This window comes from Lupinus angustifolius, chromosome LG07, assembly GCF_001865875.1.
Source record: "Lupinus angustifolius cultivar Tanjil chromosome LG07, LupAngTanjil_v1.0, whole genome shotgun sequence".
Taxonomy (NCBI): Eukaryota; Viridiplantae; Streptophyta; class Magnoliopsida; order Fabales; family Fabaceae; genus Lupinus; species Lupinus angustifolius.
The window spans coordinates 2488816-2516805 of NC_032015.1; the positions used below are offsets into that span (position 1 = coordinate 2488816).

Genomic DNA, 27990 nt, shown 5'->3' on the forward strand with positions numbered 1-27990 from the left:
AAAACATCAAATTTTATTTCTATATACAGAAATTGGTCAAATTCATGGAACTTGAATTGTATAAAGGAAGTTGTATTGTATAGGAACTCAAATGGAATGTTCAACAATACCTTCTTAGAGTGGAAAGTGGACCTAGAAAAAGGGTCTACAACCACAACACAAGTGAACAAAAGCAACAAGGAATACTATCTATTTTTTCCAACTCAACATACATTAAGGGTTAAGTTCTTTTTTCCATTGGTTACATCAAATATTCCATGCATTACTACCAGCTCTCAGTTATAAATACCTCTTTGAGCAATAGCATGCTTTGTGCTGAAGTGTGGTGAAACAAAGAAAGCATAAGAAGTTGTCATAAGTTCAATTATTATCTGAGATAATATTAGGGCTATAGATAATAATACTTGAAAATAAAAGCATTATTGAGTTTCTATCATTGAGAGGTAGCAAAGGTTATATTTTGCAGGTGAAATAATGTACCATCAAGGAAAGAACATTCATCCTTCTTCAAGAATATCAATCCCTTCTTCTGAGAGACACATGTTCCTTCAAACAGGAAATGGTTCTTCAGATTCTGGACTTGTACTCTCAACTGATGCTAAGCCTAGATTGAAATGGACACCAGATCTTCATGCTAGGTTTATAGAAGCAGTGCATCAGTTAGGTGGACCTGATAGTGAGTATATGATATATATGCACATTAACTTGTGGAAGATCAAATCTTTGAGAAGATGGAATTTTCATAAATTATTCACTAATGTTATGGACAATTTTTCTACTGCAGAAGCAACTCCAAAAACAGTGACTAAACTCATGGGAATTCCAGGGCTTACCTTATATCATCTCAAGAGTCATCTTCAGGTAAACATATTTAATGACATATACCCCTTTAATTACAATATTCCTGTCATTTTATGTTAGTTATATACAGTACAAGAATTATTTAACAGTTCATCCCATTGATTCAAATTGCCGTTGCAGTGACACAACAGCGTCACATCATAATTGTAGTGCAATGTTAAGTCACAATGATACGAGCGCATCAAGCTGTATGAGACTACATTGGACCACATCAAATTTAAAAATATTTTTTAATTATAAAAAATTTCACACTGCAATGATCTTAACGGTAACTGTGATTGCGATTGCAATTTAAAATAACACCATCTTCTGTCCTTGCAAACCAGATGAACACCATTATCATTTCCCCCGAAAGTTGAGAAAGTTACACTCTCAACTAAACAAGTCTAGCTTTTACCTATAAAAAATCTCTACCAATAGGATATATACTTCAGTTTTTTCTTCAAAGGTCTTGTCAATGCTTCATTCTAAGACTTTCATGACACATGAATCAGAAGGGTGTTTCACATTAAGAAAGTTATGTACAAAATATGATCTTTATCTTCCTTCATCATATTCAATATTCCCAAAACTACTTCATTTTAATCATGAAATCATCACTAGTCTTCAAGTTTATATACCTTGTGTATAATATGCTTTTTCTAAATTATATGTTACATAGCTGCTGAATTTTCTTGGCTGATGATATAGAGCTGCTAAATTATTGGGTAAAAAAAAATAAAAATTATATATAAGTGCACAAAGCTATGGACAATCCATTATAACATGACTTCAATGACTTGTATTGTGCAATTACTGAAAATCTTCTTTTTAACTCCAGAAGTACAGATTGAGCAAGAATATGCATGGACAAAGCAACAACGTGACACACAAAATAAGTAAGAGAACAAACTCTTCTACTGTATATGGCTAATATAATTTTATGAACAGAACAACAAGAAGTTTTGTTTATCAACAAGTTTATCTTACTAGCTACAAACCCAGGTGCAGAAACGAGAGAAAGAAGCTTTGAAAAGAACGAAACTAGTATGAACAATTTAGACCTTGCACCTGAAGCTAACAAGTAAGGAAATTTCCACATGCTTCTTGTGCAGTATGAGTATTAGTTAGGGTCTTATGCTAACATTAATTACACTTGTACCAGTGATTTACACATAAGTGAGGCACTGCAGATGCAGATAGAGGTGCAGAGAAGGCTAAATGAACAACTTGAGGTGTGTGATACCAACTTACCCCATTCATGTTTTCTTACGAAGTTATTTATCAAAAGACTTTTGCTTTTGATAAATGTGTGATAGATGATTAGGATGTAGATATAAAAAATGATGCGATAAAAAAGTGATGAGATAAACATTTTTTTGTTCTAATAAACCATTCTGAACTGATCTAGGTACAGAGACACTTACAGCTTCGCATAGAGTCCCAAGGAAAATATCTACAAGCAGTGCTAGAGAAAGCTCAAGAAACTCTTGGTAGACAGAACTTAGGAATAGTAGGACTTGAAGCTGCTAAAGTTCAACTTTCTGAGCTTGTGTCCAAAGTATCCTCTCAGACCCTGAACACAGCATTCTCAGAACTGAAGGAATTACAAGGATTTAGCCCAAACCAAACACAAAAAGACTTCTACATAGATAGTTGCATCACATCATGTGAGGGATCAAAAAAGGACCATGAATTCAAGTGGTGTAATGATCAAGTGAAAAAGAACAACTTTCTTTCCTCATTGGGAAATAATGTAGAAAGAAGTCCTAGCAACTTATCTATGAGCATTGGAATTGAAGGAGGGAAAGAGAATGGAAGTAGCATGTATCCAGAGAGAATAGTCCTCATTGGGAATCAGTTAGATGATGAATACAGACAAAGAAACTCAAATAGGACAGAACCAGTGAAACTAGTAGTGGCTGATGACAAAGTTTCACAAGATTATAGATTGTCTTCTTACTTTGCAGAAGCAAAACTGGACCTAAACAAGCTTGAAGATAATGAACCTGAAATAAATTGTCAAAAACTGGACTTGAATGGATTCAGTTGGAGCTGAGTGAATGAATATTATAGCTCCAGCCACATATATAATATATTCTAAGCTTATTCAAAGTTTAAGACATGCTTACAATTACATGCACGCTTCACATATTAGACACACGTTACATATAATATAACATGCATTCTAAATAATGAGAAATTTTCTAGCATGCATCTGTGCTAGCTATTAATCAATGTTAAATGATTAAAAACTTGCCGAAAAAATATTTTCATTTTGGGTAATAATGCATTAACTGGTGATTAGCTAGCTTAGTGCATTCAAAAATCTGGTGCCATGAAACATAATAATAATGATATTAACGAGTGTCCTTATTATTTTTCTTACAAGTTCTCGACCATATAATCTATGAGTCTTATCGATTTTTAAAACAAAAGAAGATAAATCATAGAGGTTCCCTTCTATGATGTAGTTAGCTCAAATTTGGATAAGATTACATGTGTTCAACGATGTTTCATTCTCTATTTCGAATTAATCATATATTATCATATAAATAGGAAACGAGACACCAAAAATATATTCATATGGAAACAACTAATAAAATATTAAAAGATAATTAAAATTTTAATTTATTCATAAATAATATCACAAACAAAAATAAATATGATCAATTGTATTTCTTTGTACAATTTATCTAATAGGTGAATGAATACAGTCTTATTGAGGGAATGAGCAAAATGCAAGGTAATATTTTCCCAATGTAAGGAATAGAGATTAAGAAAGAGAGGTTATCAGAAGAAACAAAAAATTTTAAGGGAGGGTGTTGAACATAATAAAAACTTTAAAATTAATTTGGGTCATGTATTTAAGGACAATGTAAAAGAGCTATAATTAAGCTGAAAAATATTTCAAATTATACTTGCCCGTCTTTGAATAAGTGTCTTTTAAGATGAAAATTTTTCATTTCAATATATTTCTTTATAAATTCAAGACAAAGTGTTTTTACAATTCTATCTTACATAATTTACTTACTCAAATTTAGATGACTCAAAGGGAATAATAATTATTACTTTGAGATAAATAACAATTAGGAAAATATAATACATAAATTTAATACAAAAAACATATTAATTATATATTTTTATTTCATTTACCACAAAACATAAAAGACACTTATTATATACTCATTTCATTCCTATTTAAATATTAAAAACCAAATTTTAACCAAAATGAATTAAATGTTACTTGATCTCTTTGATAATGAGGGATTAAATAACAACAAAATTACTAAATGTATGCATTCAAAAAAAATTATATTGTCATTACATATTTAATAATCATTATAATATTTAAATATAAATAATATAAATAAATAATGAATAATATGACAGCTCTATATAAATCTTTACATTAATAATAATATTAATATTATAATACATAAATATTATATTCAATTATTAACACATATAAAATGGAAAATATTAAGTTATCTAATACAAGGTAATTTAATCCATCAAAATTGTAATTTCTTAATTATTATTCATCGAGATTACCCTAAAAATATTTTAAAATTGACACAATAACATATATTAAATTTTTTATATATGAGTATATTATTATGAATACTATATATATTTATATATATGAGGAGGATATGTTTATACTCAAGTTAAGTTTTACTAGTTACACTCAATATTAGTCGTTCATTTTCTTATATCTAACGGACCAAATTGGTGAAACTTAAAAGTTATTTAAGATTTCTCTTTCATTATTTATTGTAGTCACCCATTTGGTCACTTGGATCTAAGAAAATAAACAGCTAATATTGAGTGTAACTAGTGTAATTTAACTTTGGCATAATCACAACTATTTTCTATATATATTTATTTATTTGTGTAAGTGTCAACTTAAAAATCATTCTAATTATCAGAAAGTAACATGTATTACTCTCAAATCATTTGGAATTGACATAAGTAAGTTCAAATGATACATGCCACTTTTTTTATTGTCACGAAGTTTTTTATTTAAATTTGTTAGGAAAATATAAAAATATATATATATTGAGAATTGCACAATGTTTTAAAATTTAGGAAGGAATAATATATATTTGTGAGTTAAGTAACATCTTAAAATATTTTTAAGTTATGTTATTTTTGTAATTTTTATATTTGAAGAATTTCGTTTTTAAGGATTATGTTTTAATACATAACTAAATTGAGATTAAATTTCTCAATTTTTTAATTTATATTTTAAGATTTAAAATATAACCAAGATAAATATTATTCTATGTAAAATTAAAAATTATAGAAAGCAAATTTCAATTTATATAAAGGAATTAAATAATTTAGATAAAATATAAAAAGGTAAATTTGAGTTTTGATAGATCTATACTACTTATAAAAGGAAAACCCAAAATAATCACCCATCATGTTGTAATTTGTGGTTCTCCCTATTTTACCCTCACTATTTTCTAATTTTTACCAAAAAAATCATATATAACCTAATGTTCCTCTCCACCTAATATATGTTTTATATTATTTGGTTAATTATTTATTCTTCTTACATTATAACTATTGTTTTTTAATGTAGAAGATGAATGTTCAATTTAAGTATCAATCGAATAAATTCAACTGTAAATTACAAATATTTAGCACAAAATATTATATTTGACATTTATGACATACAAACTACACATTATAAATAAATGATATAAAAGTGGGTTGGCAGACACGATAATGTTTGTCAACACGCTAGTAGTTATAAGGAGTAATGCTATATTATTATAAAATAAACTCACGAACCTGCTGTATCATAAGAACTTAAAATTTGTGATTTGTGAACTAGTTGAGTACGGCTTTGTGATATATCACTTTTTTTACGATATAAAATGATATATATATCAATATTATAAGATAACATATCATTTTTATATATAAAACACATCACATCTTCGAGAATTAAATTGCTGAATTCAAACATCAAGGTCCCACATTCAATTTTAAAAGTGTTTAATATTTATGTCTTGTAAAGTTTTTTACATGACTATATTACTGTTCATTTCCACTATTTTGTTTTATTTAAAAGTTAATATTAATTAATACATAAATAATTGATAATGGACCTACATTATAAAAAATCTTAGAATGATACTGTATATTATTTAAAAAAACTTAAAATAGGAGATAACATAAGAGTTTTTACATTATTATTGCATTATTTATCATTCAAATTTAATTACTATTAACCAATGTTATTAATGATGTATCAATCCGGTTATGGTATTGGTATAGTGGTTCAACTCACGATTCACTAATTAAACCACATATCGACGAAATTAATTAAATATACATATATAATATATTAATATTAATATTGAAAAATCAATAAAAACCAATATTTTTATTTATTTTCATTAAAAATTAATTTTAAATATAAATTGTCATGACCAGTACGGTTCAATTGAAAATCGACCGGTATAAATAGTTTTGACCGGTATTGGCCAGTATGATTACATGATCAGTAGAGTTCATCAGTTAACCACTTGAACCAACCGGCACGAACTGGTTTTTTACAACAATGCTATTAGGGGTGAGCATAAAATGGGTTGGGACGAGTTAAGCATGTCCCTCACCTGTCCCTAAATATTGATCCGATCAATTTTTGAACCCGAACTCGACCCTGATTAGGATGAGACGTATGAGGGACAAGTCCAAAATAAGACGGGTCAAGATAGGGACGAGTCTGAGTTGGAAAAAGACAAAATGGCAAATGTAGATTTTTTCTCAAATCTTTAAGCATGCATAATCAAAATTATCACAATCTATATTAAAGTCAACTAAAACCTTCATCTCACATACATTAGTAGATAAACTACAAATCGTAAATTGCATCATTGAAACTAAAAACTATCATAATAACATTATTGAAAATTATAGAAAACATTGAAAATTTCGAAACAATTTAAACTGTCAAGTGTCAACATAAGTTGAAGTGTTCTTGTAAATGATTAAAAAACACATGAAAATTGAAATGACAATATGTCAATATTCAAAAGTTCATACAAAAATAAACACAGTAATTAGCTTTTAATTAAAAAATGAAACTTAAATCGGAGTTCACACAAAGTACACAAAAATTAAAAATTAATTGGTTTTCTATCAATCAAGTGATGTGGATATGTTGTATGGACTTGTAGATATTTGAGTTACGTGAGTTGAACATAATCAGTATTGATAGATACTTATTCAACTATTCTTGATATATAATTATAAGAGACAGACCGAGTGACTTGGACATAAACCCAAACCCGTCTTTTTGACAATGAATCTGTTCTTTTTTAGTCATCAAGTTGAGACGGATCTATCGATCGTGCCGAGTCTTGCTCACCCTAAATGTTATTAACTCTTAAATATAAAAATTAAGTTATATAAATGAATGGGGTTGATATTATAGATGATATACTGAAATAAAATATATATCATATATAAAGAAGTCTGGGAAAGGAAAGAAAGAAAAGGAATTTAGGTGAAGAAAGTGTTAGGTGGGTCGGGTCGGGTAGGTGTGGAAAGTGGGAAATTCCATGATATTAACACACATTTACATTTACATTTACATTAACCCCATTTACCCAAATCACTAATAATACTTATACCGCCACAGTCTCTCTCTCTCTCTCTCTCTTTTGCTTTTCAAACCTCAAATCACTCTGTTTTCTCCGCTCTCTCTCTCTGTAAGCCCTTCTTCTTCATTTCTCTCTCTCTTTTCACTCTTTACTTTTCTTTATCCATCTTTTTACATCTCCATTCTTCGTTTCTTTATGCATGTTTTTACATCTCTATTTCTTTGTTTATAACCTTTCATCAACGCTTTCTCTTTTCTTTTATCAACCCAATATATTTCATCATCTTCCAACTAATCATTCTTCTGATCCTTTAGAACTTTTGGGTATTCTTCATTATATAAATAAAATTATAAAAATTTGATTTTTAAAACCGGGCGTGGGGGTAAGGTGGATTTTGATTTGACAACTGTATGGGACGTGTTTTTGTGTTTTACGTCTAACAAGTTTGTAACAAAGAATATTGACTTTGAGCATAAAGTGAGTTTTTTTATTGTAAATTTTGGAGCTTTTAGTGAAGAACATATATACTCTAATACTGCTTAATAAATTTATCGACTTTTTTTTATACAACGGGACTGAAGTTGGTTTGGTTCACATTCTTTTTAGATTTGTATATATGTCTTAAATTCATGCAACATCATTGTATGAACTCAGTTTGCAATTTGCTTTAGGATTCAACTTTTTTAGCTAAATAAATATTTAATTTTAATTTACTTGTGATTTGTGGTATAGTCCCAAGGCTATTATTCTAGTAAAGGGGATCTTAGTATTAAGATTTAAGTTAGTACACAATGGGACAAGAAAAACTATTCACAGAGCTGTCAAAAATACTATTTTTTTTCAATCTTTGTCCATGATGAATGCACATGCTGCTACATTGTAATTGAATACATTACTAGATTTTCTAAAAAATACAATGTCTGGAGACATTTTACTAGTGACGAATGAGTATTATACTTTTTCTGTTTGTTTTAATCAGCAATGACAACTATTTCACATGGCTATTATTCTGTTGCTGAAATGTCATTCATGTATAACCTTTTGCCTTTTTGCTTTCTTAAGTGTATTGTTATTCAGTGAATGTATTTGCCAAGCAAGGCCACTCTTATAGAATTTTAACTAAATCTGAATTGATTTCCAGACTCGATTTTTTTCATCATTAGTACTATATAAAACCTTTTTAATTCGCTTTGCAATGCATAACTAGTTGATTCTGTGAAGGACAAATGTTGTAATATGAATTTATTTTCAGGGTAATCATGGCAACCATGTTAACTGTGGATGCTTGCATGTTTCAAACTGCAATCCAAAATCGATCAGCTATTCCATCCATAGCGAAGTGCCCTTCCTCCATTAGGTCTGTGAAGAGTTTTTCCGGATCTTTTGGCTTGAAGTCATCCTTTTCATTTAGAGTGACTGCCTTGGCTGCTTACAAGGTTAAGCTGATCGGCCCAGATGGGAAAGAGAATGAATTTGAGGCCCCGGGTGATACTTACCTCTTGGATGCAGCAGAGAATGCCGGAGTTGAACTTCCTTATTCATGCCGTGCAGGAGCATGCTCTACCTGTGCTGGGAAGATTGTTTCGGGTCAGGTGGACCAGTCTGATGGCGCATTCCTTGACGACAATCAAGTGAAGGAGGGCTACCTGCTTACTTGCGTCTCCTATCCAACTTCAGACCTTGTAATTGAAACTCACAAGGAAGAAGCACTCTACTGAGAAATGCTGGCCATGAAGGTTTAGTTATTACTAGGGGAGAGTGGGAATTTTAAGTTGATTTTGCAGCCGATTTGCTTGTTCTGATTTTGTATCGGTTTCTTTTGGATTATTTAGAATGGATTTTTGTTTGTGGAAGTACTGTGATATTTAGATAATAAGCATCTTCGCTTGACATTTAAATGTGATAAAGTGATGTTTCTTCAGTGACTTGTGCCTTATGAATGGTATTCTTAAAACCTGGGAAAACACTAATAAGTTTAGTTGTTCCACTTCTGTGTTTCATTATTTAGCTGAGTCAAGTACACTTCAAATAGAAATTGAGAACGGAAAGGGTTGAAGAGTGGGAAATTATATTGAGAAAAGTTATAAGGTATTGCTGATATACTCTGCCAGGGTGGTCCACAACGGGGTGGGGTCGGGTTTGCACATACCCAAACTCGAACCCAAAATTCAAAACTCGAACTCAAACTCAACGGAATTGAAAATAAAAATACCATCCCTGAATCCGTCGGGTTTCGTGTAACCTGAACCCGAAAAACCCAAAAATGATAAAGTATTAAGGAAAATATGATAATATTTTCGTGTAATTTTTCTCTTGTATTATTTCATTACTTTTTATGTTTGTTTGAAGATCCAATAGTATGTAAAGTAAAATTAGAAATTAAAAAAATTTGGCAAATGATACAAATTTCAATTTTAAATTGAATTACCTTACTTTGGGGCAGGTTCGGGTTAGGTCTTTGCTATACCAAATCCGAACCCGAAATCTAAATCTGGGTAAAACCCTAACGTATCACATTAGGTTTTCCCCGTTAAATTCATATTCAATTTGGGTGGGTAACTATAGGTTTAATTTTTATTGCAATCTCTACTAAAAGTCACTCAAAAGAATATTTAACTAGGTAAGAATTAGTCCACACTTTAACATCATTAAACTAATAGTCATAGTCCATTATTGCCCATATAAATAAACTAGATGAATTGTAGTTATGGACAACTCAAGAAGTTGTGTTGCTGAATTTTGTGACCATGAAATCAATCCATATGTCATCCAAATAATTAGAAGTATGATACACATAACACTAGCCACTTTTATACGGGCTAAAATATTATCTGGTATTGAACCATTGAGTATTGAAATATGAGGGTGAAATAAAGTTTAATAATTTTTATTATTATTTTCTAAAAAAATAATTAAAATTTGGACCATCAAAAAATTATTTGTGCCACATGTAACCATATACACCTACTCCCTTCACTAATAGGAAAGAAAAGAGAATTACACATAAAGTACATTGTAACCATATCAAATATGTTTAACCATAAAAGTATTTATAAGATCCACTTGGGGTAAGCAAGACTCGACCGTACCTGCTCAACCGATCCGACACGGTCATGATTGAGTCCGAATAGGATTGAGTCTAGGGTCGAGTTCGAATTCAAAAATTAGATTTGGTCAATATTTAGGGTCGGGTGGAGACCAAACATGACCCAACCGATCCTGCACATGGTCATTAACTCATCATTTTTGTATGTGTTTATACTCAAATGTATATAAAGTAATGATACCTTTTTGGTCAAAAGTATCATTGGTTATTTAGTTTTTTCATCATATTCACATGATTAATAATATATATATATACATATATCATTTTATATGTCAAATTACATATTTATAATAATAAATAATATTGAGAAGACTTTACCTAAAATGAGTATGCATTATATTTAATCAGGTCTAGGATCAGGTTTAAAGGCTGACCCGATCAACATTTATGGTCGGGTTAGCTTTGGGTTAGAACCGAGTCCGGACTCAAAAACCCGACTAACCTTTAGGGTCGAGTAAGGACAAGCATTAACCCGTCCCAACCCAGTCGATGCTCACCTATAGGATCCATCCTTCCATCATGAATTAATATGCTTATGCTCGAGTGTTTTAAGGTAAATACTTCTACTCAAAAGCTTATATGGAGAAAACAAAGTTAGTGAAGAGCTTATACCCAAACAAACATTTGGTTTAACAAAATCCTACAAAGTATATAACACATAACAAAAGAAAGACATAACATAGATCCATTAAACATTACAGAATTCATATATAAGTTGAGAGCATTAGAAAGCTCTTAATATCAGCATATCATACTCAAACATAAATATACTTCCTAAGTTTCATAGACAAAAGAATGTGGCCTTCAAACTTGAACCCTTCACCCATTTCCCTCACCAATTCAAAACGTCCAATTTTTTCACCATAGAGTACCCTAGGCAAGGGTATCTTAACCTTCCCAACAATGACTACACCACTTGAAGTTCCTGGGTCATTCATAGAATTGACCCTCAAAACCTCTACATTGAGGAAAGTATGATATTCAGGGAACTTCTTCAACAAGATAACACCACTTGCATTCCACACAGGGTTCCATAAACCCTCAACTGGTATAGTAGAGAACTCTTGATTGGGATCAACCCAAACAACTAAACGATATTCTCTGTTGAAAACATTAGGGTAAATGCTAGGATTGTCAATGTCTTCTGCATAAAGAATTTCAAGATGCAAACCAAGATAGACATTCCTTCTAGATATGACTCCATCTTGAATTCTTGACACAATTCTATTTGAATCATTCTCCATCAGATCACCTTAAAAAAGGAAAAGGAAAATATTAAATTTATATGAAATTGGCGTGCTAAATCAAATATGAAAATAACAATCTAAAGGAGATACAATAATTAATAGTAATAAAATATGGATTTAAAAATTAAGAGAAAGAAAATTTGGCCAAAATTTAAAATTGAGCTTTAGATCGAGTATGCCTTACTTATAATTAGGAAAACTAATGCTTGGAGAGTTGTTGAAAATATGAGAAATAAGAACACCCATCACAATCAAGAAAAAAGATAGGCTAGCTAGGGTAATTCACTCTTTTACCTGGGATTGGGATTAGGGTTTTCTTTCTGAAATTCATAAACATTTAAACAAATGGCGGCTCAATACACGATACTTCTATTTAGTGAAGTTGGAGAAGAACATAAACAGAAAGCTTTACCCCACAAGGAAAAAATATTGTTTTCTAGACTTCAACTCAAATTCATAATCGGAAGGCTAGAAAATAATTTGATAAGAAGATCAATATGATTGTATCAAAACAAAATTTTAAGCCTACCTTTTACGTGAGACTGAATTTAGTAACATCAACAAAATACGTACAAAATCACTGGAAAACAATACCTGGCGTCTTTAGAGGAAAACTCCACAAAGTAGTCTAGGAATGATAAGTGAGGCCTTGAGATAAAGTGTTTCTGTAGAATGTTTTTGCCCAAATATATATAAGAACATATGATAACCAGAAGAAAGATATTTTCTCCTAAATTATATTCTATATATTGTTTTGTGTCAATGAAAATGTGTCAATTAAATTTTTTAAATATTTATTATTATTGTTATTTTTGCTTTATTATTATGAAAGACAATTATCATAGTAAATTATCATTATTACTTCACATATTGTCTTTGAATATAGTAATAATATAGACTTCAACTCAAATTCATAATCGGAAGGCTAGAAAATAATTTGATAAGAAGATCAATATGATTGTATCAAAATAAAATTTTAAGCCTACCTTTTAGGTGAAACTGAATTTAGCAACATCAACAAATTACGTACAAAATCGTTGGAAAACAATACCTGGCGTCTTTAGAGGAAAACTCCACAAAGTAGTCAGGAATGATAAGTGAGGCCTTCAGATAAAGTGTTTCCGTAGAATGCTTTTGCCCAAATATATATAAGAACATATGATAACCAGAAGAAAGATATTTTCTCCTAAATTATATTCTATATATTGTTTTGTGTCAATGAAAATGTGTCAATTAAATTTTTTAAATATTTATTATTATTGTTATTTTTGCTTTATTATTATGAAAGACAATTATCATAGTAAATTATCATTATTACTTCACATATTGTCTTTGAATATAGTAATAATATTTTTTTCTAAAAGTAAGATTTAATGTGATTTAATGTTTATTGAAAAAAATTAAAAGTGATGACATTGCAAGCAAACAATTCAAATAAATATGCAAAATATAAAAAAAAAATGAAAATCATATAAGGATGGAACCCATCTGAGACCTATTACCCTACTTATAATAGGTTAGGCCAAAAACATTTATAATAAGTAGATTAAATTAACTGATACTCTCTGAGTTTTAGTGAAATTACATAAAACATCCCTCACTTTTGTACACTTACAAATTAACCACCCCGGCATAAGAAATAAGTGTAATCTTTTAAACAAAAAATGTGATAAATGCAATTAAGTTGAATAAAACATGATATATTGTGGAGACACGTCCAAATAATATATTAGTCAATATTTCTTTATTATTTTTGGTTCATTACACTATGATTTAAAGAATATTTCTTTAGAATTGTTGATGCATTTTGTAACAAAAAATAATAAAGATACATTGATTTGTATATTATTTAGACTAGTCTACATAATATATTATGTTTTGTTTAACTTAATTGCATTTATCATATTTTTTGTTTAAAAGATTACACTTATTTCTTATGCATAAGTGGTCAGTGTAATGAAAATATAAAAACTAGTGAAAGTTTGTGTAGGTATAGAAAAGTGAAAGGTGATTTATGTAATTTCACTAAAACTCAGAGGGTGTTAGTGTAATTTACTCTAATAAGTATGTGAGACTCAGACTTCTCAAAAATCTTATTTAACCTAAATATGTTAGACATGTATTTCTTAAAAAGCCTAATAGATTGATCCATATAATTTTGTTTTATATTTATATTAAAAAATTTATATAATATATAAATCTTATAGGCAATTTGACATTAAAAAATTGGGATGTTAGATTTGTCAATTAAGACTGACGTATTTAAAGGTACATCTATTAGTGACAATCTATTGACCTATTTAAATATCTTAGATTATACTGAACTTTTAAATATGTTAATAAGTCATGCTACATTTTTAAATATGCCTAACTTAGGCTGAAAACTAACAAAATGTTGGTATAGTAGTGTAAGACCTCATTAGATCCCCAAGATCGATGATTCGATTCTTGAGATCGACATTTGTTAGAAGGGATATCCATGAACATTAAAGAGACTAGTTTCTTACCCAAAAAGGTGAGAGATACCCTTAATAGTACCAAAAAAAACTTAGGCTGAAAAAACTTAAAAAAAGAAATAGGTTAGACTTGGGTTGTAATATGTTAAACAAGTCAGGCCTATTTAAAACCATTGTATGATCTGTTTCCACCTTTTGGTGAAGAATTCAAGGTAATTAATATTTTATTGTTTAAAAAGGAATAAGTTTACTCTCTTTTGTGAATAAAATAAATAGTTTAGTTTTCAATAATATATAAAAAAATTAAAAAATACATATTTTATTGAAGCGGTAAGATAAATTAATTGGTATTTATGAAACTCCATTATTATTTTTCTCCCTCTTAATTCTACCCTTTCTTATTGAGATTGGGTTGGTGTTGAATATGAACCGACAAATTTTTATATTACTTAATTTTAAAATAAATAAAAAAATTGATTTTAAAAAAATTAGTGTCACATGGCACCATCTTCTCTAATAATGGAGAGGATATGCACTAGGAATGGCAACAAGGCGGGACGGGTTTGGACATATCTAAACCCAAACCTGAAATTCAAAACCGGAACTCGAACCCAAACTCAACGGGGTTGAAAATAAAAATACTATCCCCGAATCCGTCGGGTTTCGTGTAACCTGAACCCGAAAAAACCCAAAAATGATAAAGTATTAAGGAAAATATGATAATATTTTCGTGTAATTTTTCTCTAACATTTCATTTCTTTTATGTTTGTTTGAGGATCCAATAGTATGTAAAGTAAAACTAGACATTATTAAAAATTGGCAAATGAAAGAAATTTCAATTTTAAATTGAATTACCTTACTTTGGGGCGGGTTCGGGTTAGGTCTTTGCTATACCAAATCCGAACCCGAAATCTAAACCTGGGTAAAACTCAAACCTAATAACATCAGGTTTTCCCCGTTAAATTCATATTTAATTTGGGTGGCTACCCACAGGTTTGATTTTTATTACAATCCCTACTAAAAGTCACTCAAAAGAATATTTAACTAGGTAAGCCACACTATAACATCATTAAACTAATAGTCATAGTCCATTATTGCCCATATAAATAAACTAGATGAATTGTAGTTATGGACAACTCAAGAAGTTGTGTTGCTGAATTTTGTGACCATGAAATCAATCCATATGTCATCCAAATAATTAGAAGTATGATACACATAACACTAGCCACTTTTATACGGGCTAAAGTATTATCCGGTATTGAATCATTGAGTATTGAAATATGAGGGTGAAATAAAGTTTAATAATTTTTATCATTATTTTCTTAAAAAATAATTAAAATTTGGACTGTTAAAAAATTATTTGTACCACATGTAACCATATAGACCTACTCCCTTCACTAATATGTTTAACCATTGTAACCATATCAAATATGTTTAACCATAAAAGTATTTATAAGATCCACTTGGGGTAAGCAAGACTTAGCCGTACCCGCTCAATCGATGCGGCACGATCATGATTGAGTCTGAATAGGATTGAGTCTAGGGTCGAGTTCGGGTTCAAAAATTAGATTTGGTCAATATTTAGGGTCGGGTGGAGACCAAACAAGACCCAACCCATCCTACACATGGTCATTAACTCATCATTTTTGTATGTGTTTATACTCAAATGTATATAAAGTAATGATACTCTTTTGGTCAAAAGTATCATTGGTTATTTAGTTTTTCATCATATACACATGATTAACAATATATATATATATATACATATATCATTTTATATGTCAAATTACATATTTATAATAATAAATAATATTGAGAAGGTTTTACCTAAAATGAGTATGCATTATATTTAATCAGGTCTAGGGTCAGGTTTAAAGGCTGACCCGATCAACATTTATGGTCGGGTTAGCTTTGGGTCTAGAGCCGAGTCCGGACTCAAAAAACCGACTAACCTTTAGGGTCGAGTAAGGACAATCCTTAACCCGTCCCAACTCAGCCGATGCTCACCCATAGGATCCATCCTTCCATCATGAGTTAATATGCTTATGCTGGAGTGTTTTAAGGTAAATACTTCTACCCAAAAGCTTCTATCGAGAAAACAAAGTTAGTGAAGAGCTTATACCCAAACAAACATTTGGTTTAACAATATCCTACAAAGTATATAACACATAATAAAAGAAAGACATAACATAGATCCATTAAACATTACAGAATTCATATATAAGTTGAGAGCATTAGAAAGCTCTTAATATTAGCATATCATACTCAAACATAAATATATTTCCTAAGTTTCATAGACAAATGAATGTGGCCTTCAAGCTTGAACCCTTCACCCATTTCCCTCACCAATTCAAAACGTCCAATTTTTTCACCATAGAGTACCCTAGGCAAGGGTATCTTAACCTTCCCAACAATGACTACACCACTTGAAGTTCCTGGGTCATTCACAGAATTGACCCTCAAAACCTCTACATTGAGGAAAGTATGATATTCAGGGAACTTCTTCAACAAGATAACACCACTTGCATTCCACACAGGGTTCCATAAACCCTCAACTGGTATAGTAGAGAACTCTTGATTGGGATCAACCCAAACAACTAAACGATATTCTCTGTTGAAAACATTAGGGTAAATGCTAGGATTGTCAATGTCTTCTGCATAAAGAATTTCAAGATGCAAACCAAGATAGACATTCCTTCTAGATATGACTCCATCTTGAATTCTTGACACAATTCTATTTGAATCATTCTCCATCAGATCACCTTAAAAAAGGAAAAGGAAAATATTAAATTTATATGAAATTGGCGTGCTAAATCAAATATGAAAATAACAATCTAAAGGAGATACAATAATTAATAGTAATAAAATATGGATTTAAAAATTAAGAGAAAGAAAATTTGGCCAAAATTTGAAATTGAGCTTTAGATCGAGTATGCCTTACTTATAATTAGGAAAACTAATGCTTGGAGAGTTGTTGAAAATATGAGAAATAAGAACACCCATCACAATCAAGAAAAAACTAGGGTAATTCACTCTTTTACCTGGGATTGGGATTAGGGTTTTCTTTTTTAAATTCATAAACATTTAAACAAATGGCGGCTCAATACACGATACTTCTATTTAGTGAAGTTGGAGAAGAACATAAACAGAAAGCTTTACCCCACAAGGAAAAAATATTGTTTTCTAGACTTCAACTCAAATTCATAATCGGAAGGCTGGAAAATAATTTGACAAGAAGATCAATATGATTGTATCAAAATAAAATTTTAAGCCTACCTTTTAGGTGAAACTGAATTTAGCAACATCAACAAATTAGTACAAAATCCTCGGAAAACAATACCTGGCGTCTTTAGAGGAAAACTCCACAAAGTAGTCTAGGAATGATAAGTGAGGCCTTGAGATAAAGTGTTTCTGTAGAATGTTTTTGCCCAAATATATATAAGAACATATGATAACCAGAAGAAAGATATTTTCTCCTAAATTATATTCTATATATTGTTTTGTGTCAATGAAAATGTGTCAATTAAATTTTTTAAATATTTATTATGATTGTTATTTTTGCTTTATTATTATGAAAGACAATTATCATAGTAAATTATCATTATTACTTCACATATTGTCTTTGAATATAGTAATAATATATTTTTTAAAAGTAATATTTAATGTGATTCAATGTTTATTGAAAAAAATTAAAAGTAATGGCATTTCACTTAAAAGCAAACAAGTCAAATAAATATGCAAAATATGAAGAAAAAAATGAAAATCATATAAGGATGGAACCTATCTGAGACCTATTACCCTATTTATAATAGGTTTGGCAAAAAACATTTATAATAAGTATGTGAGACTGAGACTTCTCAAAAATCTTATTTAACCTAAATATGTTAGACATGTAATTCTTAAAAAGCCTAATAGATTGATCCATATAATTTTGTTTTATATTTATATTAATAAATTTATATAATATATAAATCTTATAGGCAATTTGACATTAAAAAATTGGGATGTTAGATTTGTCAATTAAGACTGACGTATTTAAAGGTACATCTATTAATGGCAGTCTATTGACTTATTTAAATATCTTAGATTATACTGAACTTTTAAATATGTTAATAAGTCATGCTACATTTTTAAATATGCCTAACTTAGGTTGAAAACTAACAAGATGTTGGTCTAGTAGTGTAAGACCTCATTAGATCCCCAAGATCGATGGTTCGAATCTTGAGATCGACATTTGTTAGAAGGGACATCCATGAACACCTAAAGAGATTAGTTTCTTACCGAAAAAAATGAGAAATACCCTTAATAGTACCCAAAAAACTTAGGCTGAAAAAACTTAAAAAAAGAAATAGGTTAGACTTGGGTTGTAATATGTTAAACAAGTCAGGCCTATTTAAAACCAATGTATGATCTGTTTCCACCTTTTGGTGAAGAATTCAAGGTAATTAATATTTTATTGTTTAAAAATGAATAAGTTTACTCTCTTTTTGTGAATAAAATAAATAGTATAGTTTTCAATAATATATAAAAAAATTAAAAAATATATATTTTATTGAAGTGGTAAGATAAATTAATTGGTATTTACAAAACTCCATTATTATTTTTCTCCCTCTTAATTCTACCTTTTCTTATTGAGATTGGGTTGGTATTGAATAGGAACCGACAAATTTTTATACTACTTAATTTTAAATTAAATAAAAAAATTAATTTTTAAAAACCCAAACCCAAACCTGAAATTCAAAACCCAAATTCGAACCCAAAAAAATGGGCATCATAAGGAATCTTCAGAATAAAATGAAATTGAAGGGTAGAAATGTGAAAGCCAGTATAAGGAAATTGGAATGAGTGGACTGCATTCTGGCACCGCTCCTTGGGTGACATTTTTAAATACATGTTTATTTTAGATGATATTTTCCCAATAATATCATGAATATGTGGGTATAGGTACTTGTAGATAAATGGAATAATAAATATGGCGTAAAAATTTAACAAAAATTTCTTTGGAAGAATCCTTATACACAGCTATGTTCACATAGACGGAAATCGAAGACAATTTGTTTTTTTAAAACAAAGGATAAAATTCTAATATACATTGTCATTGAATAGCATCTCTATTGAGTGATATAAAGCAGGTACAACAAAGGCTACTACCACCCTGACTTCATGCTTGAGTCTTGACAAACTCAGACCAATGCTTTCAAAATGGAAGCACCCTTAATATATATATATATTTCCGGTGTGATTTCTATTTCATGAACTCCAAAATAATTTCTATTTCATGAACTCCAAAACTTTCTGAGTAATATCTTCAAGGAATGAAACAAAACCCATCATACTTGTAAGACCACTTCCATCAACATCCTGCTCCTCAATCAGAAAATTCTCAAAAATTGAGGCATCATCATGCCCTCCTCGAATAAAAATGAGCTTGGGAGTGATGCTTCTCTCTTGCTTCAATTTGTTGATGATAGACCTTAACAAACCTAACAAGGTATTTTGCGAAAAGTTTAGGAAGAGCATGCATGTTAGGCTATATGTTCTACCAACTAATCCAGGGACAGAAGAAAAAATAAGAAGACTTACAATCATGAGGTGGGGGAAAAGGAAGTGTTGGGTCTGCAGTCGAAGAATAAAACACAATCAGAGTTGTGAATGCATCAAGGAAAAATATCGGACTGCCACTGGTAATTAGTGCAGCGCGGCTTAATGAATGGCGAGGATATGCTTGTTTATCAGGAGTGGCATATGATGTCAACACTGGATACACTGCACGGTGAAGAGAACTTGGTTCCAGCACACTACAACACAAATGAAGTTCAATTCCATAACCAATTCTTGAATATAGAAAGAAAGTTAACATAGAAATACAAAACTATGAATCATGCCACACAAACTGTGCACTTGTATATTTTAGTTACATAACTAGCCTCCCATACCCTTATCTTTCAGTGAGGATACTCACTTTCTCCAGTCAACTCCTGTGAAAATACTACAACTTCACTCATCTTAAAAAAGACAGCAGAAACAAGTTTTCTACCAATATGTTGTTTGGGGTTGATAAATTACTTTATGATCAAGGAAAATAATGACCAACAATAACCTTCTATTTCTAAATTACAAAGAGACAGATACTGGGTTCTTTTCCTTGATTCACAGGGTATCACTGTGATAAAAAAGAAGACCTCATGCTAAGATTCTGATGTTAGTCTGTTTAACTCCTTCACCAAGACATTATGGTGAAATTATTCAAAACTCCTTTGTTCAAAACAATCTTAGATCCCCTCCCCCATTACCTGAAAAGGCACTGAAGATAGATGCGATAGTCAGGGTGAACGCCTTCTTCATGAAAGCGTAGAAGAGGATTACGAAGGAGAGCAAAAATTAGGCGCGGTAAGGGCTGCAGTTGAGGAGATTGAGAGAACACAATATCAATCTGAGATCTGATGGAACTTCCATTACTATACTGAATAAGTTTATGAGCATCATTGTACTGAGCTATGAGGATCACTAGCCATTCTTGAAGCAAAATCCTACCCTCCCGAACTCCTTCCTCCAAAGAGACTAATATAACCTGCAGATGCAACAGAAGTAAAGCAGAAAGTTAAGTTGAAGAATGGTAACATAGAACTATAAACTAAAAGACAAGAAACAATATCATTGTGGTAATTTTATTAGTAACAACAGTTGACAGATTTAAACAGAAATAACTTTGAAGAGTGGCAAAGAAAAACATAGATCAAAAGGGCGTAGAAGATAGGTTCATTATATAGTTCACCTTGTGAACAAGCAAAGATAGCATAACTTCAGGATCACAGCTGTCATAAAGTTCTTGAACGTTTTTAGCAACACCAAACTGCAATGTTCGGATCCTCAGCCGACGCTTAAGGGAATGTGTAGTTCTGTATCAATAATCAGCATACCAAACTGAGTCCAACCAGCCTTGAGTCCATATTTAAGCAATTTTTGGATGTTGGAAGAAAATGAGAAATTTAAACATGATTATCAGTAAACAAAGGGACTCAGAACATGACTAAACAAAATATCATCAATAAAAACAGAATTAACATTCTGAAAAGCAGTTTTTACAGAACACGGTTAACCCATATCAAGATGTTAAATGTAAAAGAAAAATGGTAGGTGCCCCAGATAACAAAGTCCCATACCTTGCCATTGGATCCTAACACATCGCAATCGCATATTCCAAAATGTTCAAAATGCAGACTCTTTGATCCCAAAAAAATCAAACTCTTGCTTATGTTGAACTTATGATTCATGGTCATAGTTCAGGAGATTAAACAAAAACGTAGAAACATAAAATATGGTTTCATAACTGGCAAGATATCCCACCTTTAACTAACAGATAATGATATTCCTAAAAGATAACAAACAAACTGACAAAATATCCATCAATTATTTCTTTATCTAGACAACAGGCCCATCTTGCATGTGATAATAAAGTCTTGGTATATATTCAAGGTAAGCAGGGATATATAGTCTTGGAACTAGAAATCAGTGGATATAAATCAACATTACTTGGATAAAAGAAGCTAGGGTCAAGAAACCAGCCAGAAACATTGGAAGAGAGAAAGTTTACGCCATTCAAGGCAAATAGAAAGTAGTTATTAATTGTTATAAAATAATTATTTTGCTAAAGTAAACAAACTTGGCCATTAAATCTAATTTGACTGCATCTACCATGGATAATACAGAAAATATCCATACATCTACAACAGATAAAGATGCATGTAAGCAATCTAATATCACTCCTCTGCTGGATTGTCATACCTACTTGTAGAAACCCTTTCTGAATCCGGAAGATCCACAGGAGGAACTACAACTGCATACTGAAATGCAATCTGAATTGTAGGAACATCTGATTGTGTTCTGCCAACAAGCAAGAAACCAAAATCAGAACACAACCAAACAGAAGCAAATATTGTACAATTGAGGCTGCATCAATCATATAAGATAAATTATGTCATTTAAGGTCAAAATTTCTTCAGCTACTCCTGGTTTTTGCATTCAATTCACATGCCAACAAAAGTATTTAGTTTATATTGTATAAACCCCTGCAATCGAAGAGAAACCATTCTTTTGTGAGTACAGAAACATTTCTTTTAAAATTTGTGGAATTTCACCATGGCGCCAGGCAAACAAGCTGCATGTCTGATCATTTTTCTTTAATAATTTTTTTCTCCTGGAAATCTTGTGTGCACAAAATCTAGATTTCCTTATTCAGGAGAAATCTAAAAGTAAAGCATCTCATTGGCAGTTTTGCCACATTCTAATTTCTGAAGATAATTGTAACGTATGTGTTTGGATGAAGTGCACAGGGCATTTTATTTCTTCCAGTAAGAAGTATGTAGTTCAAGTTCCACAGCACAACATATACGGAATAACTGATTAACTGTGAAACAGCATTGGATTAATTAAGCATCCCCCAATGGACATACTGATTAAAATAATTCAAGAACAATGAGAATCATAAAAGTGTCTAGCAAAAGGTGTTTGAATCAGTATAAAGGATCACAACTGCCCCCTTTATCCACAAATTTACTTCTCCAGAATTCAGTTGAAGAAAAACAGACCCAAAAAATAAATAAAACTAAGGCTTTAAATGCGCACACTATGAGAAGTGACCAGGTTTACACATTACATTAAGTGAAACCAAAAATAAAACATTCGTTAATTGACAAACAAACTAATGAATTTGGAGTTTAACTATGTGGTTTGTGTCATGATAAAAACTATAAAGTCGATAGTCTAAATAACACAAAAGTGCAAGGCTTAACATGACATTTCCAACTACTCGATACATCTTCCTAAATAACACATTTAAAAATGCATGTGCAATGAAGCCTGTAAATGTAAGACATGGTTGCAACCAGTAAAAATTTGTACCTTGAAAATCCAACATTGTTCTCAAAAACAAAGTCATAAGCATATGTAGCATAAGAATCGCAACATATGATGTGTTGAACATTTTCATACTGTGGATCTGGGAAGAAGTGACCATACTGCAATACAATATTAAATTATTCTATAAGCAGATGTTAAAATTGAAAATTACAAATTCGACACAAACAACACACTTACAGAATTTCCAGGTTTAAATTCGGTTGAGGTTCTCATTCGGAGGACACAACCAAAAGCATATGGCCGACTCAGCATTCGATAGCTGCAAACAGAACAGATCACAATTAGCCACCCCCAAGTGATATATGTGAAATAAGTGCATAAATATCATTTATATTTTAGGTGCTATTTGCAAGACCTCTGGTTTCTACAACATTTGAGTTTAATTGCCAAATTTGACTTCACGTTTATCACTTAAAGTAAATGAGTAATAAATACAATAAGTGGTAAATTTAATTGGACTTGGTTAGTTTAAAAATAAATAGTTAATCAAAATAATAAGCATTTATTTTAATGAGTTTGGCATAGACCTAGTTAGCCCATGGTTAATTTGAATCTAATGTGGTTAAGGACAAGATAGGATAATACGACCTAAAGTTGAGATTGTAATGTAGAAACAGACACTCAGCAAATATGAACAACTATCTCATACTGATCTATGCCAAGAAATTGCAATTCTTTTACCATAAAGCATGTCAAAGGTGAGAATTATTAAGTTGACATGTGAGACTTACATGTCCTGAGGCAAAGTTGAATCCTCAGTACTTGTATACAAAAATAAGGAACCCCCACTTTCAATACTCAGAAATTTTAGGGATGCCAAATCTGTGTACTCATTTGTCACAGCAAAGATGTCCACACAGACACCTGCTTGAACAGCAACGGCAGCCTGTAATACACATGTCAACTCTTCCACATCTAATAAATGGAAGATAAAAGTAATAATAACAGAAGTTAAATACCAGATCCTTATAAAATGGTGTCTGCTCTGGAAGTAAAGCACGATCTGCATCTTCTCCTTTGCTTGCATATTGCTCACCATATCGTCTTGTATCCAACTGTCCAGCACCATAATCGGGGGCTCCCGACAAGAAGGCAAAAACTCTAGCTGAAGTATTCAATAGAAATAGCATCCACTTAAACCTTTTGAGTATGCATCATTGAAAATTAAAGAAACACTAACAAGATCATAAATGGTGAGATTCGTATTTAAGCATTCAAACCTAAAGCAAAGGTGTTCCCATATTCAGATCCGATGTAATTGCAAAGGGCTTCCATTGCCACCCCAAATCCACGCCCACTCAACAGAACACCATCCAGTCCTTGACCTGCTGCTGTCGTTCTCTCCCACGAAGTTGTTGGTCTAAGCGTTTCAAGTGCCGATGCAATACGTTCCTTACAATTTTCCACCTTCAATAAAAAATACGATTTTAGATCTGAAACATTTTTCCATATCTTGTGATCTTTGTGCTTCAACATGAGAACAGATTTCCTAAAAAAATTAAAACGTAGCATATGATTAACATACAGGAGCCAGAAACTGTAACAAAGGCATGACATCTTCAAGCTCAATTGGCAAGGTTCCCTCTGCGTCAGGAGGGATGAAAACATTTTTGACAACAGGTATAGGACCTTGAACATCATACAGCCCTAGTTTGTGGCTGAAGGTGGCAAGCCCAAAAAGTGAACCCGGAGCAAGAGCTACAATGAAACAAAATGGGAATAAAATTAAGAACAACTTTCAAAAGATCTACCTCGTGCAGAAAAGATATAGATAGTTTGATCAGCATAATACCTTCCAAAGCAGCAAGCAATGCACTTTTAGTGAGTTCAAGAAACTCCTCTGAAGCTGCATTAGAACCCAAAATACTTTTGTAAGTTACAAATTCACAAAATAACAAAAACAATTACAAAAAAGCTATACTCATGTATTCAGTAAATAATGAAGGCTGCAAAGAAGACAAGTACAAGGAAAAGAATATTGAAAATGAATAGCAACTATAGTATATACTATGGGCAATTTTCTTCACTTTGATCATTACATCCTTCTATACAGATTCAAATAGATCAGTAATAGTCACAGAGAGAGAGATTTAATATGGGAAAATTATCAAAATCATAGCTATTTATGCAACCATGTCCTTCTCATCCTACAAAAGTAAGGCCAACAAACAACAAAACCTACACCACAGTTCCAAATGAATGCAAAACCAGTCTATCTAGTAGCAATTATGGCTTGTTTGTACAACTATTGAGGCATGGGGCACAATCTTTGACGTGTTTTTTCTGTATTTTATATTCACATCCAGAGTCATAAGACAACAATGTGTTTTGAAACCATGGTCTGAACCTCCAACCTCAACTCTTAAAGCAAAAGAAAAAATAAAAGTATATCCTGCAAAAAATGGCAAATGCACCATCTAATCATCGGGGATTCATTTGTTGCACATGAAAGTTCAAATCACCATAAACAACATGATCTTGGGGAGTACAACTTAAATGTCACACCGATCTCACATACACATGTTAAATTCAATGAACAAACTAAAGAAATGGAAAAACTTAAAATTAACACAAAACATAATGATGAAATTCCCAAGTCCTAACCAATCAATTCTACGGAAGCATCTCATTGTTAAAAAACCAAGCACTAAAACTACACACAGACTATTGCAATTCATATTAGCATATCACTAAGCTGTAATAAGAAAATAAACAATAAACACTTGTTTAAAAAAAATAAACCGTACAAGACAAGTCAACAGCAGCAACATATACAGGACATGCTTGCATTGCTCCTCCTCCATCCACCGATTCTTCTGAAACAATTCAAATTCCAAATTGACAAACAAAAACAATAGTTAAAAACACATCGGTTCAAATAACCAAAACTCATAACCGAAACATTGAGCACAAATTACCTTGTGGCAATTCGAGATCTACGAAAGATGACATCATCTCGGCGCAAGATTGAGGGCGAGAATAGCGTTCGATAGCGTCAGAGGAGAGGCCGTTAAGGGTGCCGCAGAGAGAGCATGACCACGCCCATTGTTCAAGCTCGCAGAATGTGTTGAAGTAGGCATAGCAATTCTCGCATCGGGGGAGAAGGTCACCGCCGGATCCGTACGCCGGAGATTGACCGTTCTCGTCGACGGCGGCGAAAGGATTGACGGTTACTCCCCATAGAAGGCCGGAGCCCTCACGTGCGTCGGTATCGATTGGGAATCGGGAAACCGTTGCCCTAACCGCCATGGTTTATGATTATCGGTGGTGTGTGTTGTGACTTGGTTTCGGTTTCTCAGGAAACAAACAAACGGGTAGTGATGACGTGGAAAATTACACGCAAATTAAACCAGTGACGTTAACACATTGTGCCACGCTATACATAGTAAGCTGACGTGGGTTGACTCATCATTGTCATGGCGTATGAGGCTATGAGCAATGGGGTCACACCTTTTAATCGCTAAAGGGGAATGATGGATGAAATTTTTACATTTATTAAATTAAAAGAGAAAAATATATCAACCATAAGAGTTTTATACGGTATTAGTTTAATATTCATCATTCATTTTTAATTATCATTGATTTTTTAAAATATAGTAATATAAATAAATAATTGATTAACTATGTATAATTATTTATACTCTTATTAAAAAATTGAGTAATGAAAAGGGTTAGTGATATGTGATTTTCGGTCTTTCTTTCCTTTTTTCCTCAAGCAAAGCAAAGAAGAGGATTCTCATTTTCACCTCATTAGTTAAATATTCCATTCATTTCATTCATTTTCTAATTATTCATGGAATAATTTTTTTTATATTACTAATTTCTTTTATAGTGTGTGATTAACTCTCTAAATAAGTATTGTTTAAAAAATTGAACTATTAATTTTTTTAATCATCATATAAATTTAGTAATGTCTTATACTATTATACCAACACTTTATTGGTGTATAGTAAGGAGCAAAGAGAATAAATAAGACAATTAAGTGACAAGAAACTTTATCAGAGATTTACATTTATCCGTTCATTTTTAATTATAATTACTACCTATGATTTTTTGTATAATATTCTCTTTATACTATAGTTTATTTTATTTTTAAGTTTACTATCAAGATGTTAAATATGTTAATTGTTCTGTTCTCAAAATACTCTTATATTATCAATTAGATATTGGTCTAGTGGTGTAAAATTTTATTGGATTTTTAGATCTACCAAAATGTTGAAAGTTCATTTCTAGAAATGTCACTTATTAAGGACAAATGCGTAATCCAAAAAGATTAATTTCTTATACATAATATGATCAATATCTTTTGTTAAAACAAAAAAAAATACTTGTGTTAATTATTAAAATAATTTTTTTACTATGAAAATATAAGATGAATGAGTCTCATTTGTGTATACTAGTTACAGTGAATAATGATTAACACATCAATCAATGATAAATGATTATTTGCTAGTGTAAAAAATCCTACATCTCTGGTACATATCATTTTCTCATGATATTATTAATCACATTCATTCTTTTTACACAAAATTATGAAGAAATTATAAATAACATTGATGCGTTCCTTCTAATTTCATTACTAAGCAAAGTAATATATAAAAAAATCTCAATAAACAATTTTAACTATTTTTATTGTGTACAATATCACTTTTCATTAAAACAAGGTCTAAGAAAATTAAGTTTGGTTGAAAAATAAAGTTAGCTTGTGAAAAAACTTATAAATTAGAATATAAAACAAAAAATATATGATATTCTGATTTATTTTTAATTTATACTCCATGTGTTATATTCCAAAATTT

At 31.0% G+C, this 27990-nt stretch overlaps 5 protein-coding genes and 1 long non-coding RNA gene across 12 annotated transcripts; 2 read left to right on the forward strand and 4 right to left on the reverse strand.

The window, feature by feature from the left end:
• Positions 132–2961, forward strand: LOC109351719 (myb-related protein 2-like). 3 transcript variants are annotated; one of them, XM_019593289.1, is made up of 6 exons: positions 132–676; positions 785–861; positions 1682–1739; positions 1834–1924; positions 2006–2075; positions 2252–2961. In XM_019593289.1, the coding sequence occupies exons 1-6, from the start codon at positions 475–477 to the stop codon at positions 2897–2899; spliced, it is 1146 nt and encodes a 381-aa protein (XP_019448834.1). In that variant the 5' UTR covers positions 132–474; the 3' UTR covers positions 2900–2961. The 3 variants fall into 3 exon arrangements, with proteins under 3 accessions (XP_019448834.1, XP_019448836.1, XP_019448835.1); XM_019593291.1 differs by having other exon boundaries at positions 133–676; positions 1852–1924; XM_019593290.1 differs by having other exon boundaries at positions 136–676; positions 1846–1924.
• On the reverse strand, positions 1048–26495 carry LOC109351718 (protein transport protein sec24-like). 2 transcript variants are annotated; one of them, XM_019593288.1, is made up of 16 exons: positions 26110–26495; positions 25939–26007; positions 24984–25037; positions 24717–24889; positions 24412–24598; positions 24151–24296; positions 23923–24077; positions 23369–23450; positions 23174–23289; positions 22058–22156; positions 21048–21171; positions 20566–20843; positions 19856–20070; positions 19531–19755; positions 1244–1251; positions 1048–1057 (listed from the first exon to the last, which is right to left on the reverse strand). In XM_019593288.1, exons 1-14 carry the CDS (start codon positions 26438–26440, stop codon positions 19544–19546), a joined length of 2241 nt encoding a protein of 746 aa, XP_019448833.1. In that variant the 5' UTR covers positions 26441–26495; the 3' UTR covers positions 1048–1057; positions 1244–1251; positions 19531–19543. The 2 variants fall into 2 exon arrangements, with proteins under 2 accessions (XP_019448833.1, XP_019448832.1); XM_019593287.1 differs by lacking the exons at positions 1048–1057; positions 1244–1251 and having other exon boundaries at positions 19338–19755; positions 26110–26468.
• Positions 7469–9388, forward strand: LOC109351722 (ferredoxin, root R-B1-like). Of its 4 annotated transcripts, XM_019593294.1 has the most exons (3): positions 7469–7571; positions 8282–8283; positions 8716–9388. In XM_019593294.1, exon 3 carries the CDS (start codon positions 8723–8725, stop codon positions 9179–9181), a length of 459 nt encoding a protein of 152 aa, XP_019448839.1. In that variant the 5' UTR covers positions 7469–7571; positions 8282–8283; positions 8716–8722; the 3' UTR covers positions 9182–9388. The 4 variants fall into 4 exon arrangements, with proteins under 4 accessions (XP_019448839.1, XP_019448840.1, XP_019448842.1 ...); XM_019593295.1 differs by lacking the exon at positions 8282–8283 and having other exon boundaries at positions 7475–7571; XM_019593297.1 differs by lacking the exon at positions 8282–8283 and having other exon boundaries at positions 7508–7522.
• LOC109351721 lies at positions 11263–12909 on the reverse strand. The gene is made up of 2 exons (XM_019593293.1): positions 12868–12909; positions 11263–11821 (listed from the first exon to the last, which is right to left on the reverse strand). The coding sequence occupies exon 2, from the start codon at positions 11811–11813 to the stop codon at positions 11325–11327; it is 489 nt and encodes a 162-aa protein (XP_019448838.1). The 5' UTR covers positions 11814–11821; positions 12868–12909; the 3' UTR covers positions 11263–11324.
• LOC109351720 lies at positions 16415–17696 on the reverse strand. The gene is made up of 2 exons (XM_019593292.1): positions 17613–17696; positions 16415–17034 (listed from the first exon to the last, which is right to left on the reverse strand). The coding sequence occupies exon 2, from the start codon at positions 17024–17026 to the stop codon at positions 16538–16540; it is 489 nt and encodes a 162-aa protein (XP_019448837.1). The 5' UTR covers positions 17027–17034; positions 17613–17696; the 3' UTR covers positions 16415–16537.
• Positions 19319–27965, reverse strand: LOC109351723. Its single transcript, XR_002108271.1, has 2 exons — positions 27928–27965; positions 19319–19485 (listed from the first exon to the last, which is right to left on the reverse strand). It is a non-coding gene; the product is annotated as an uncharacterized LOC109351723 (long non-coding RNA).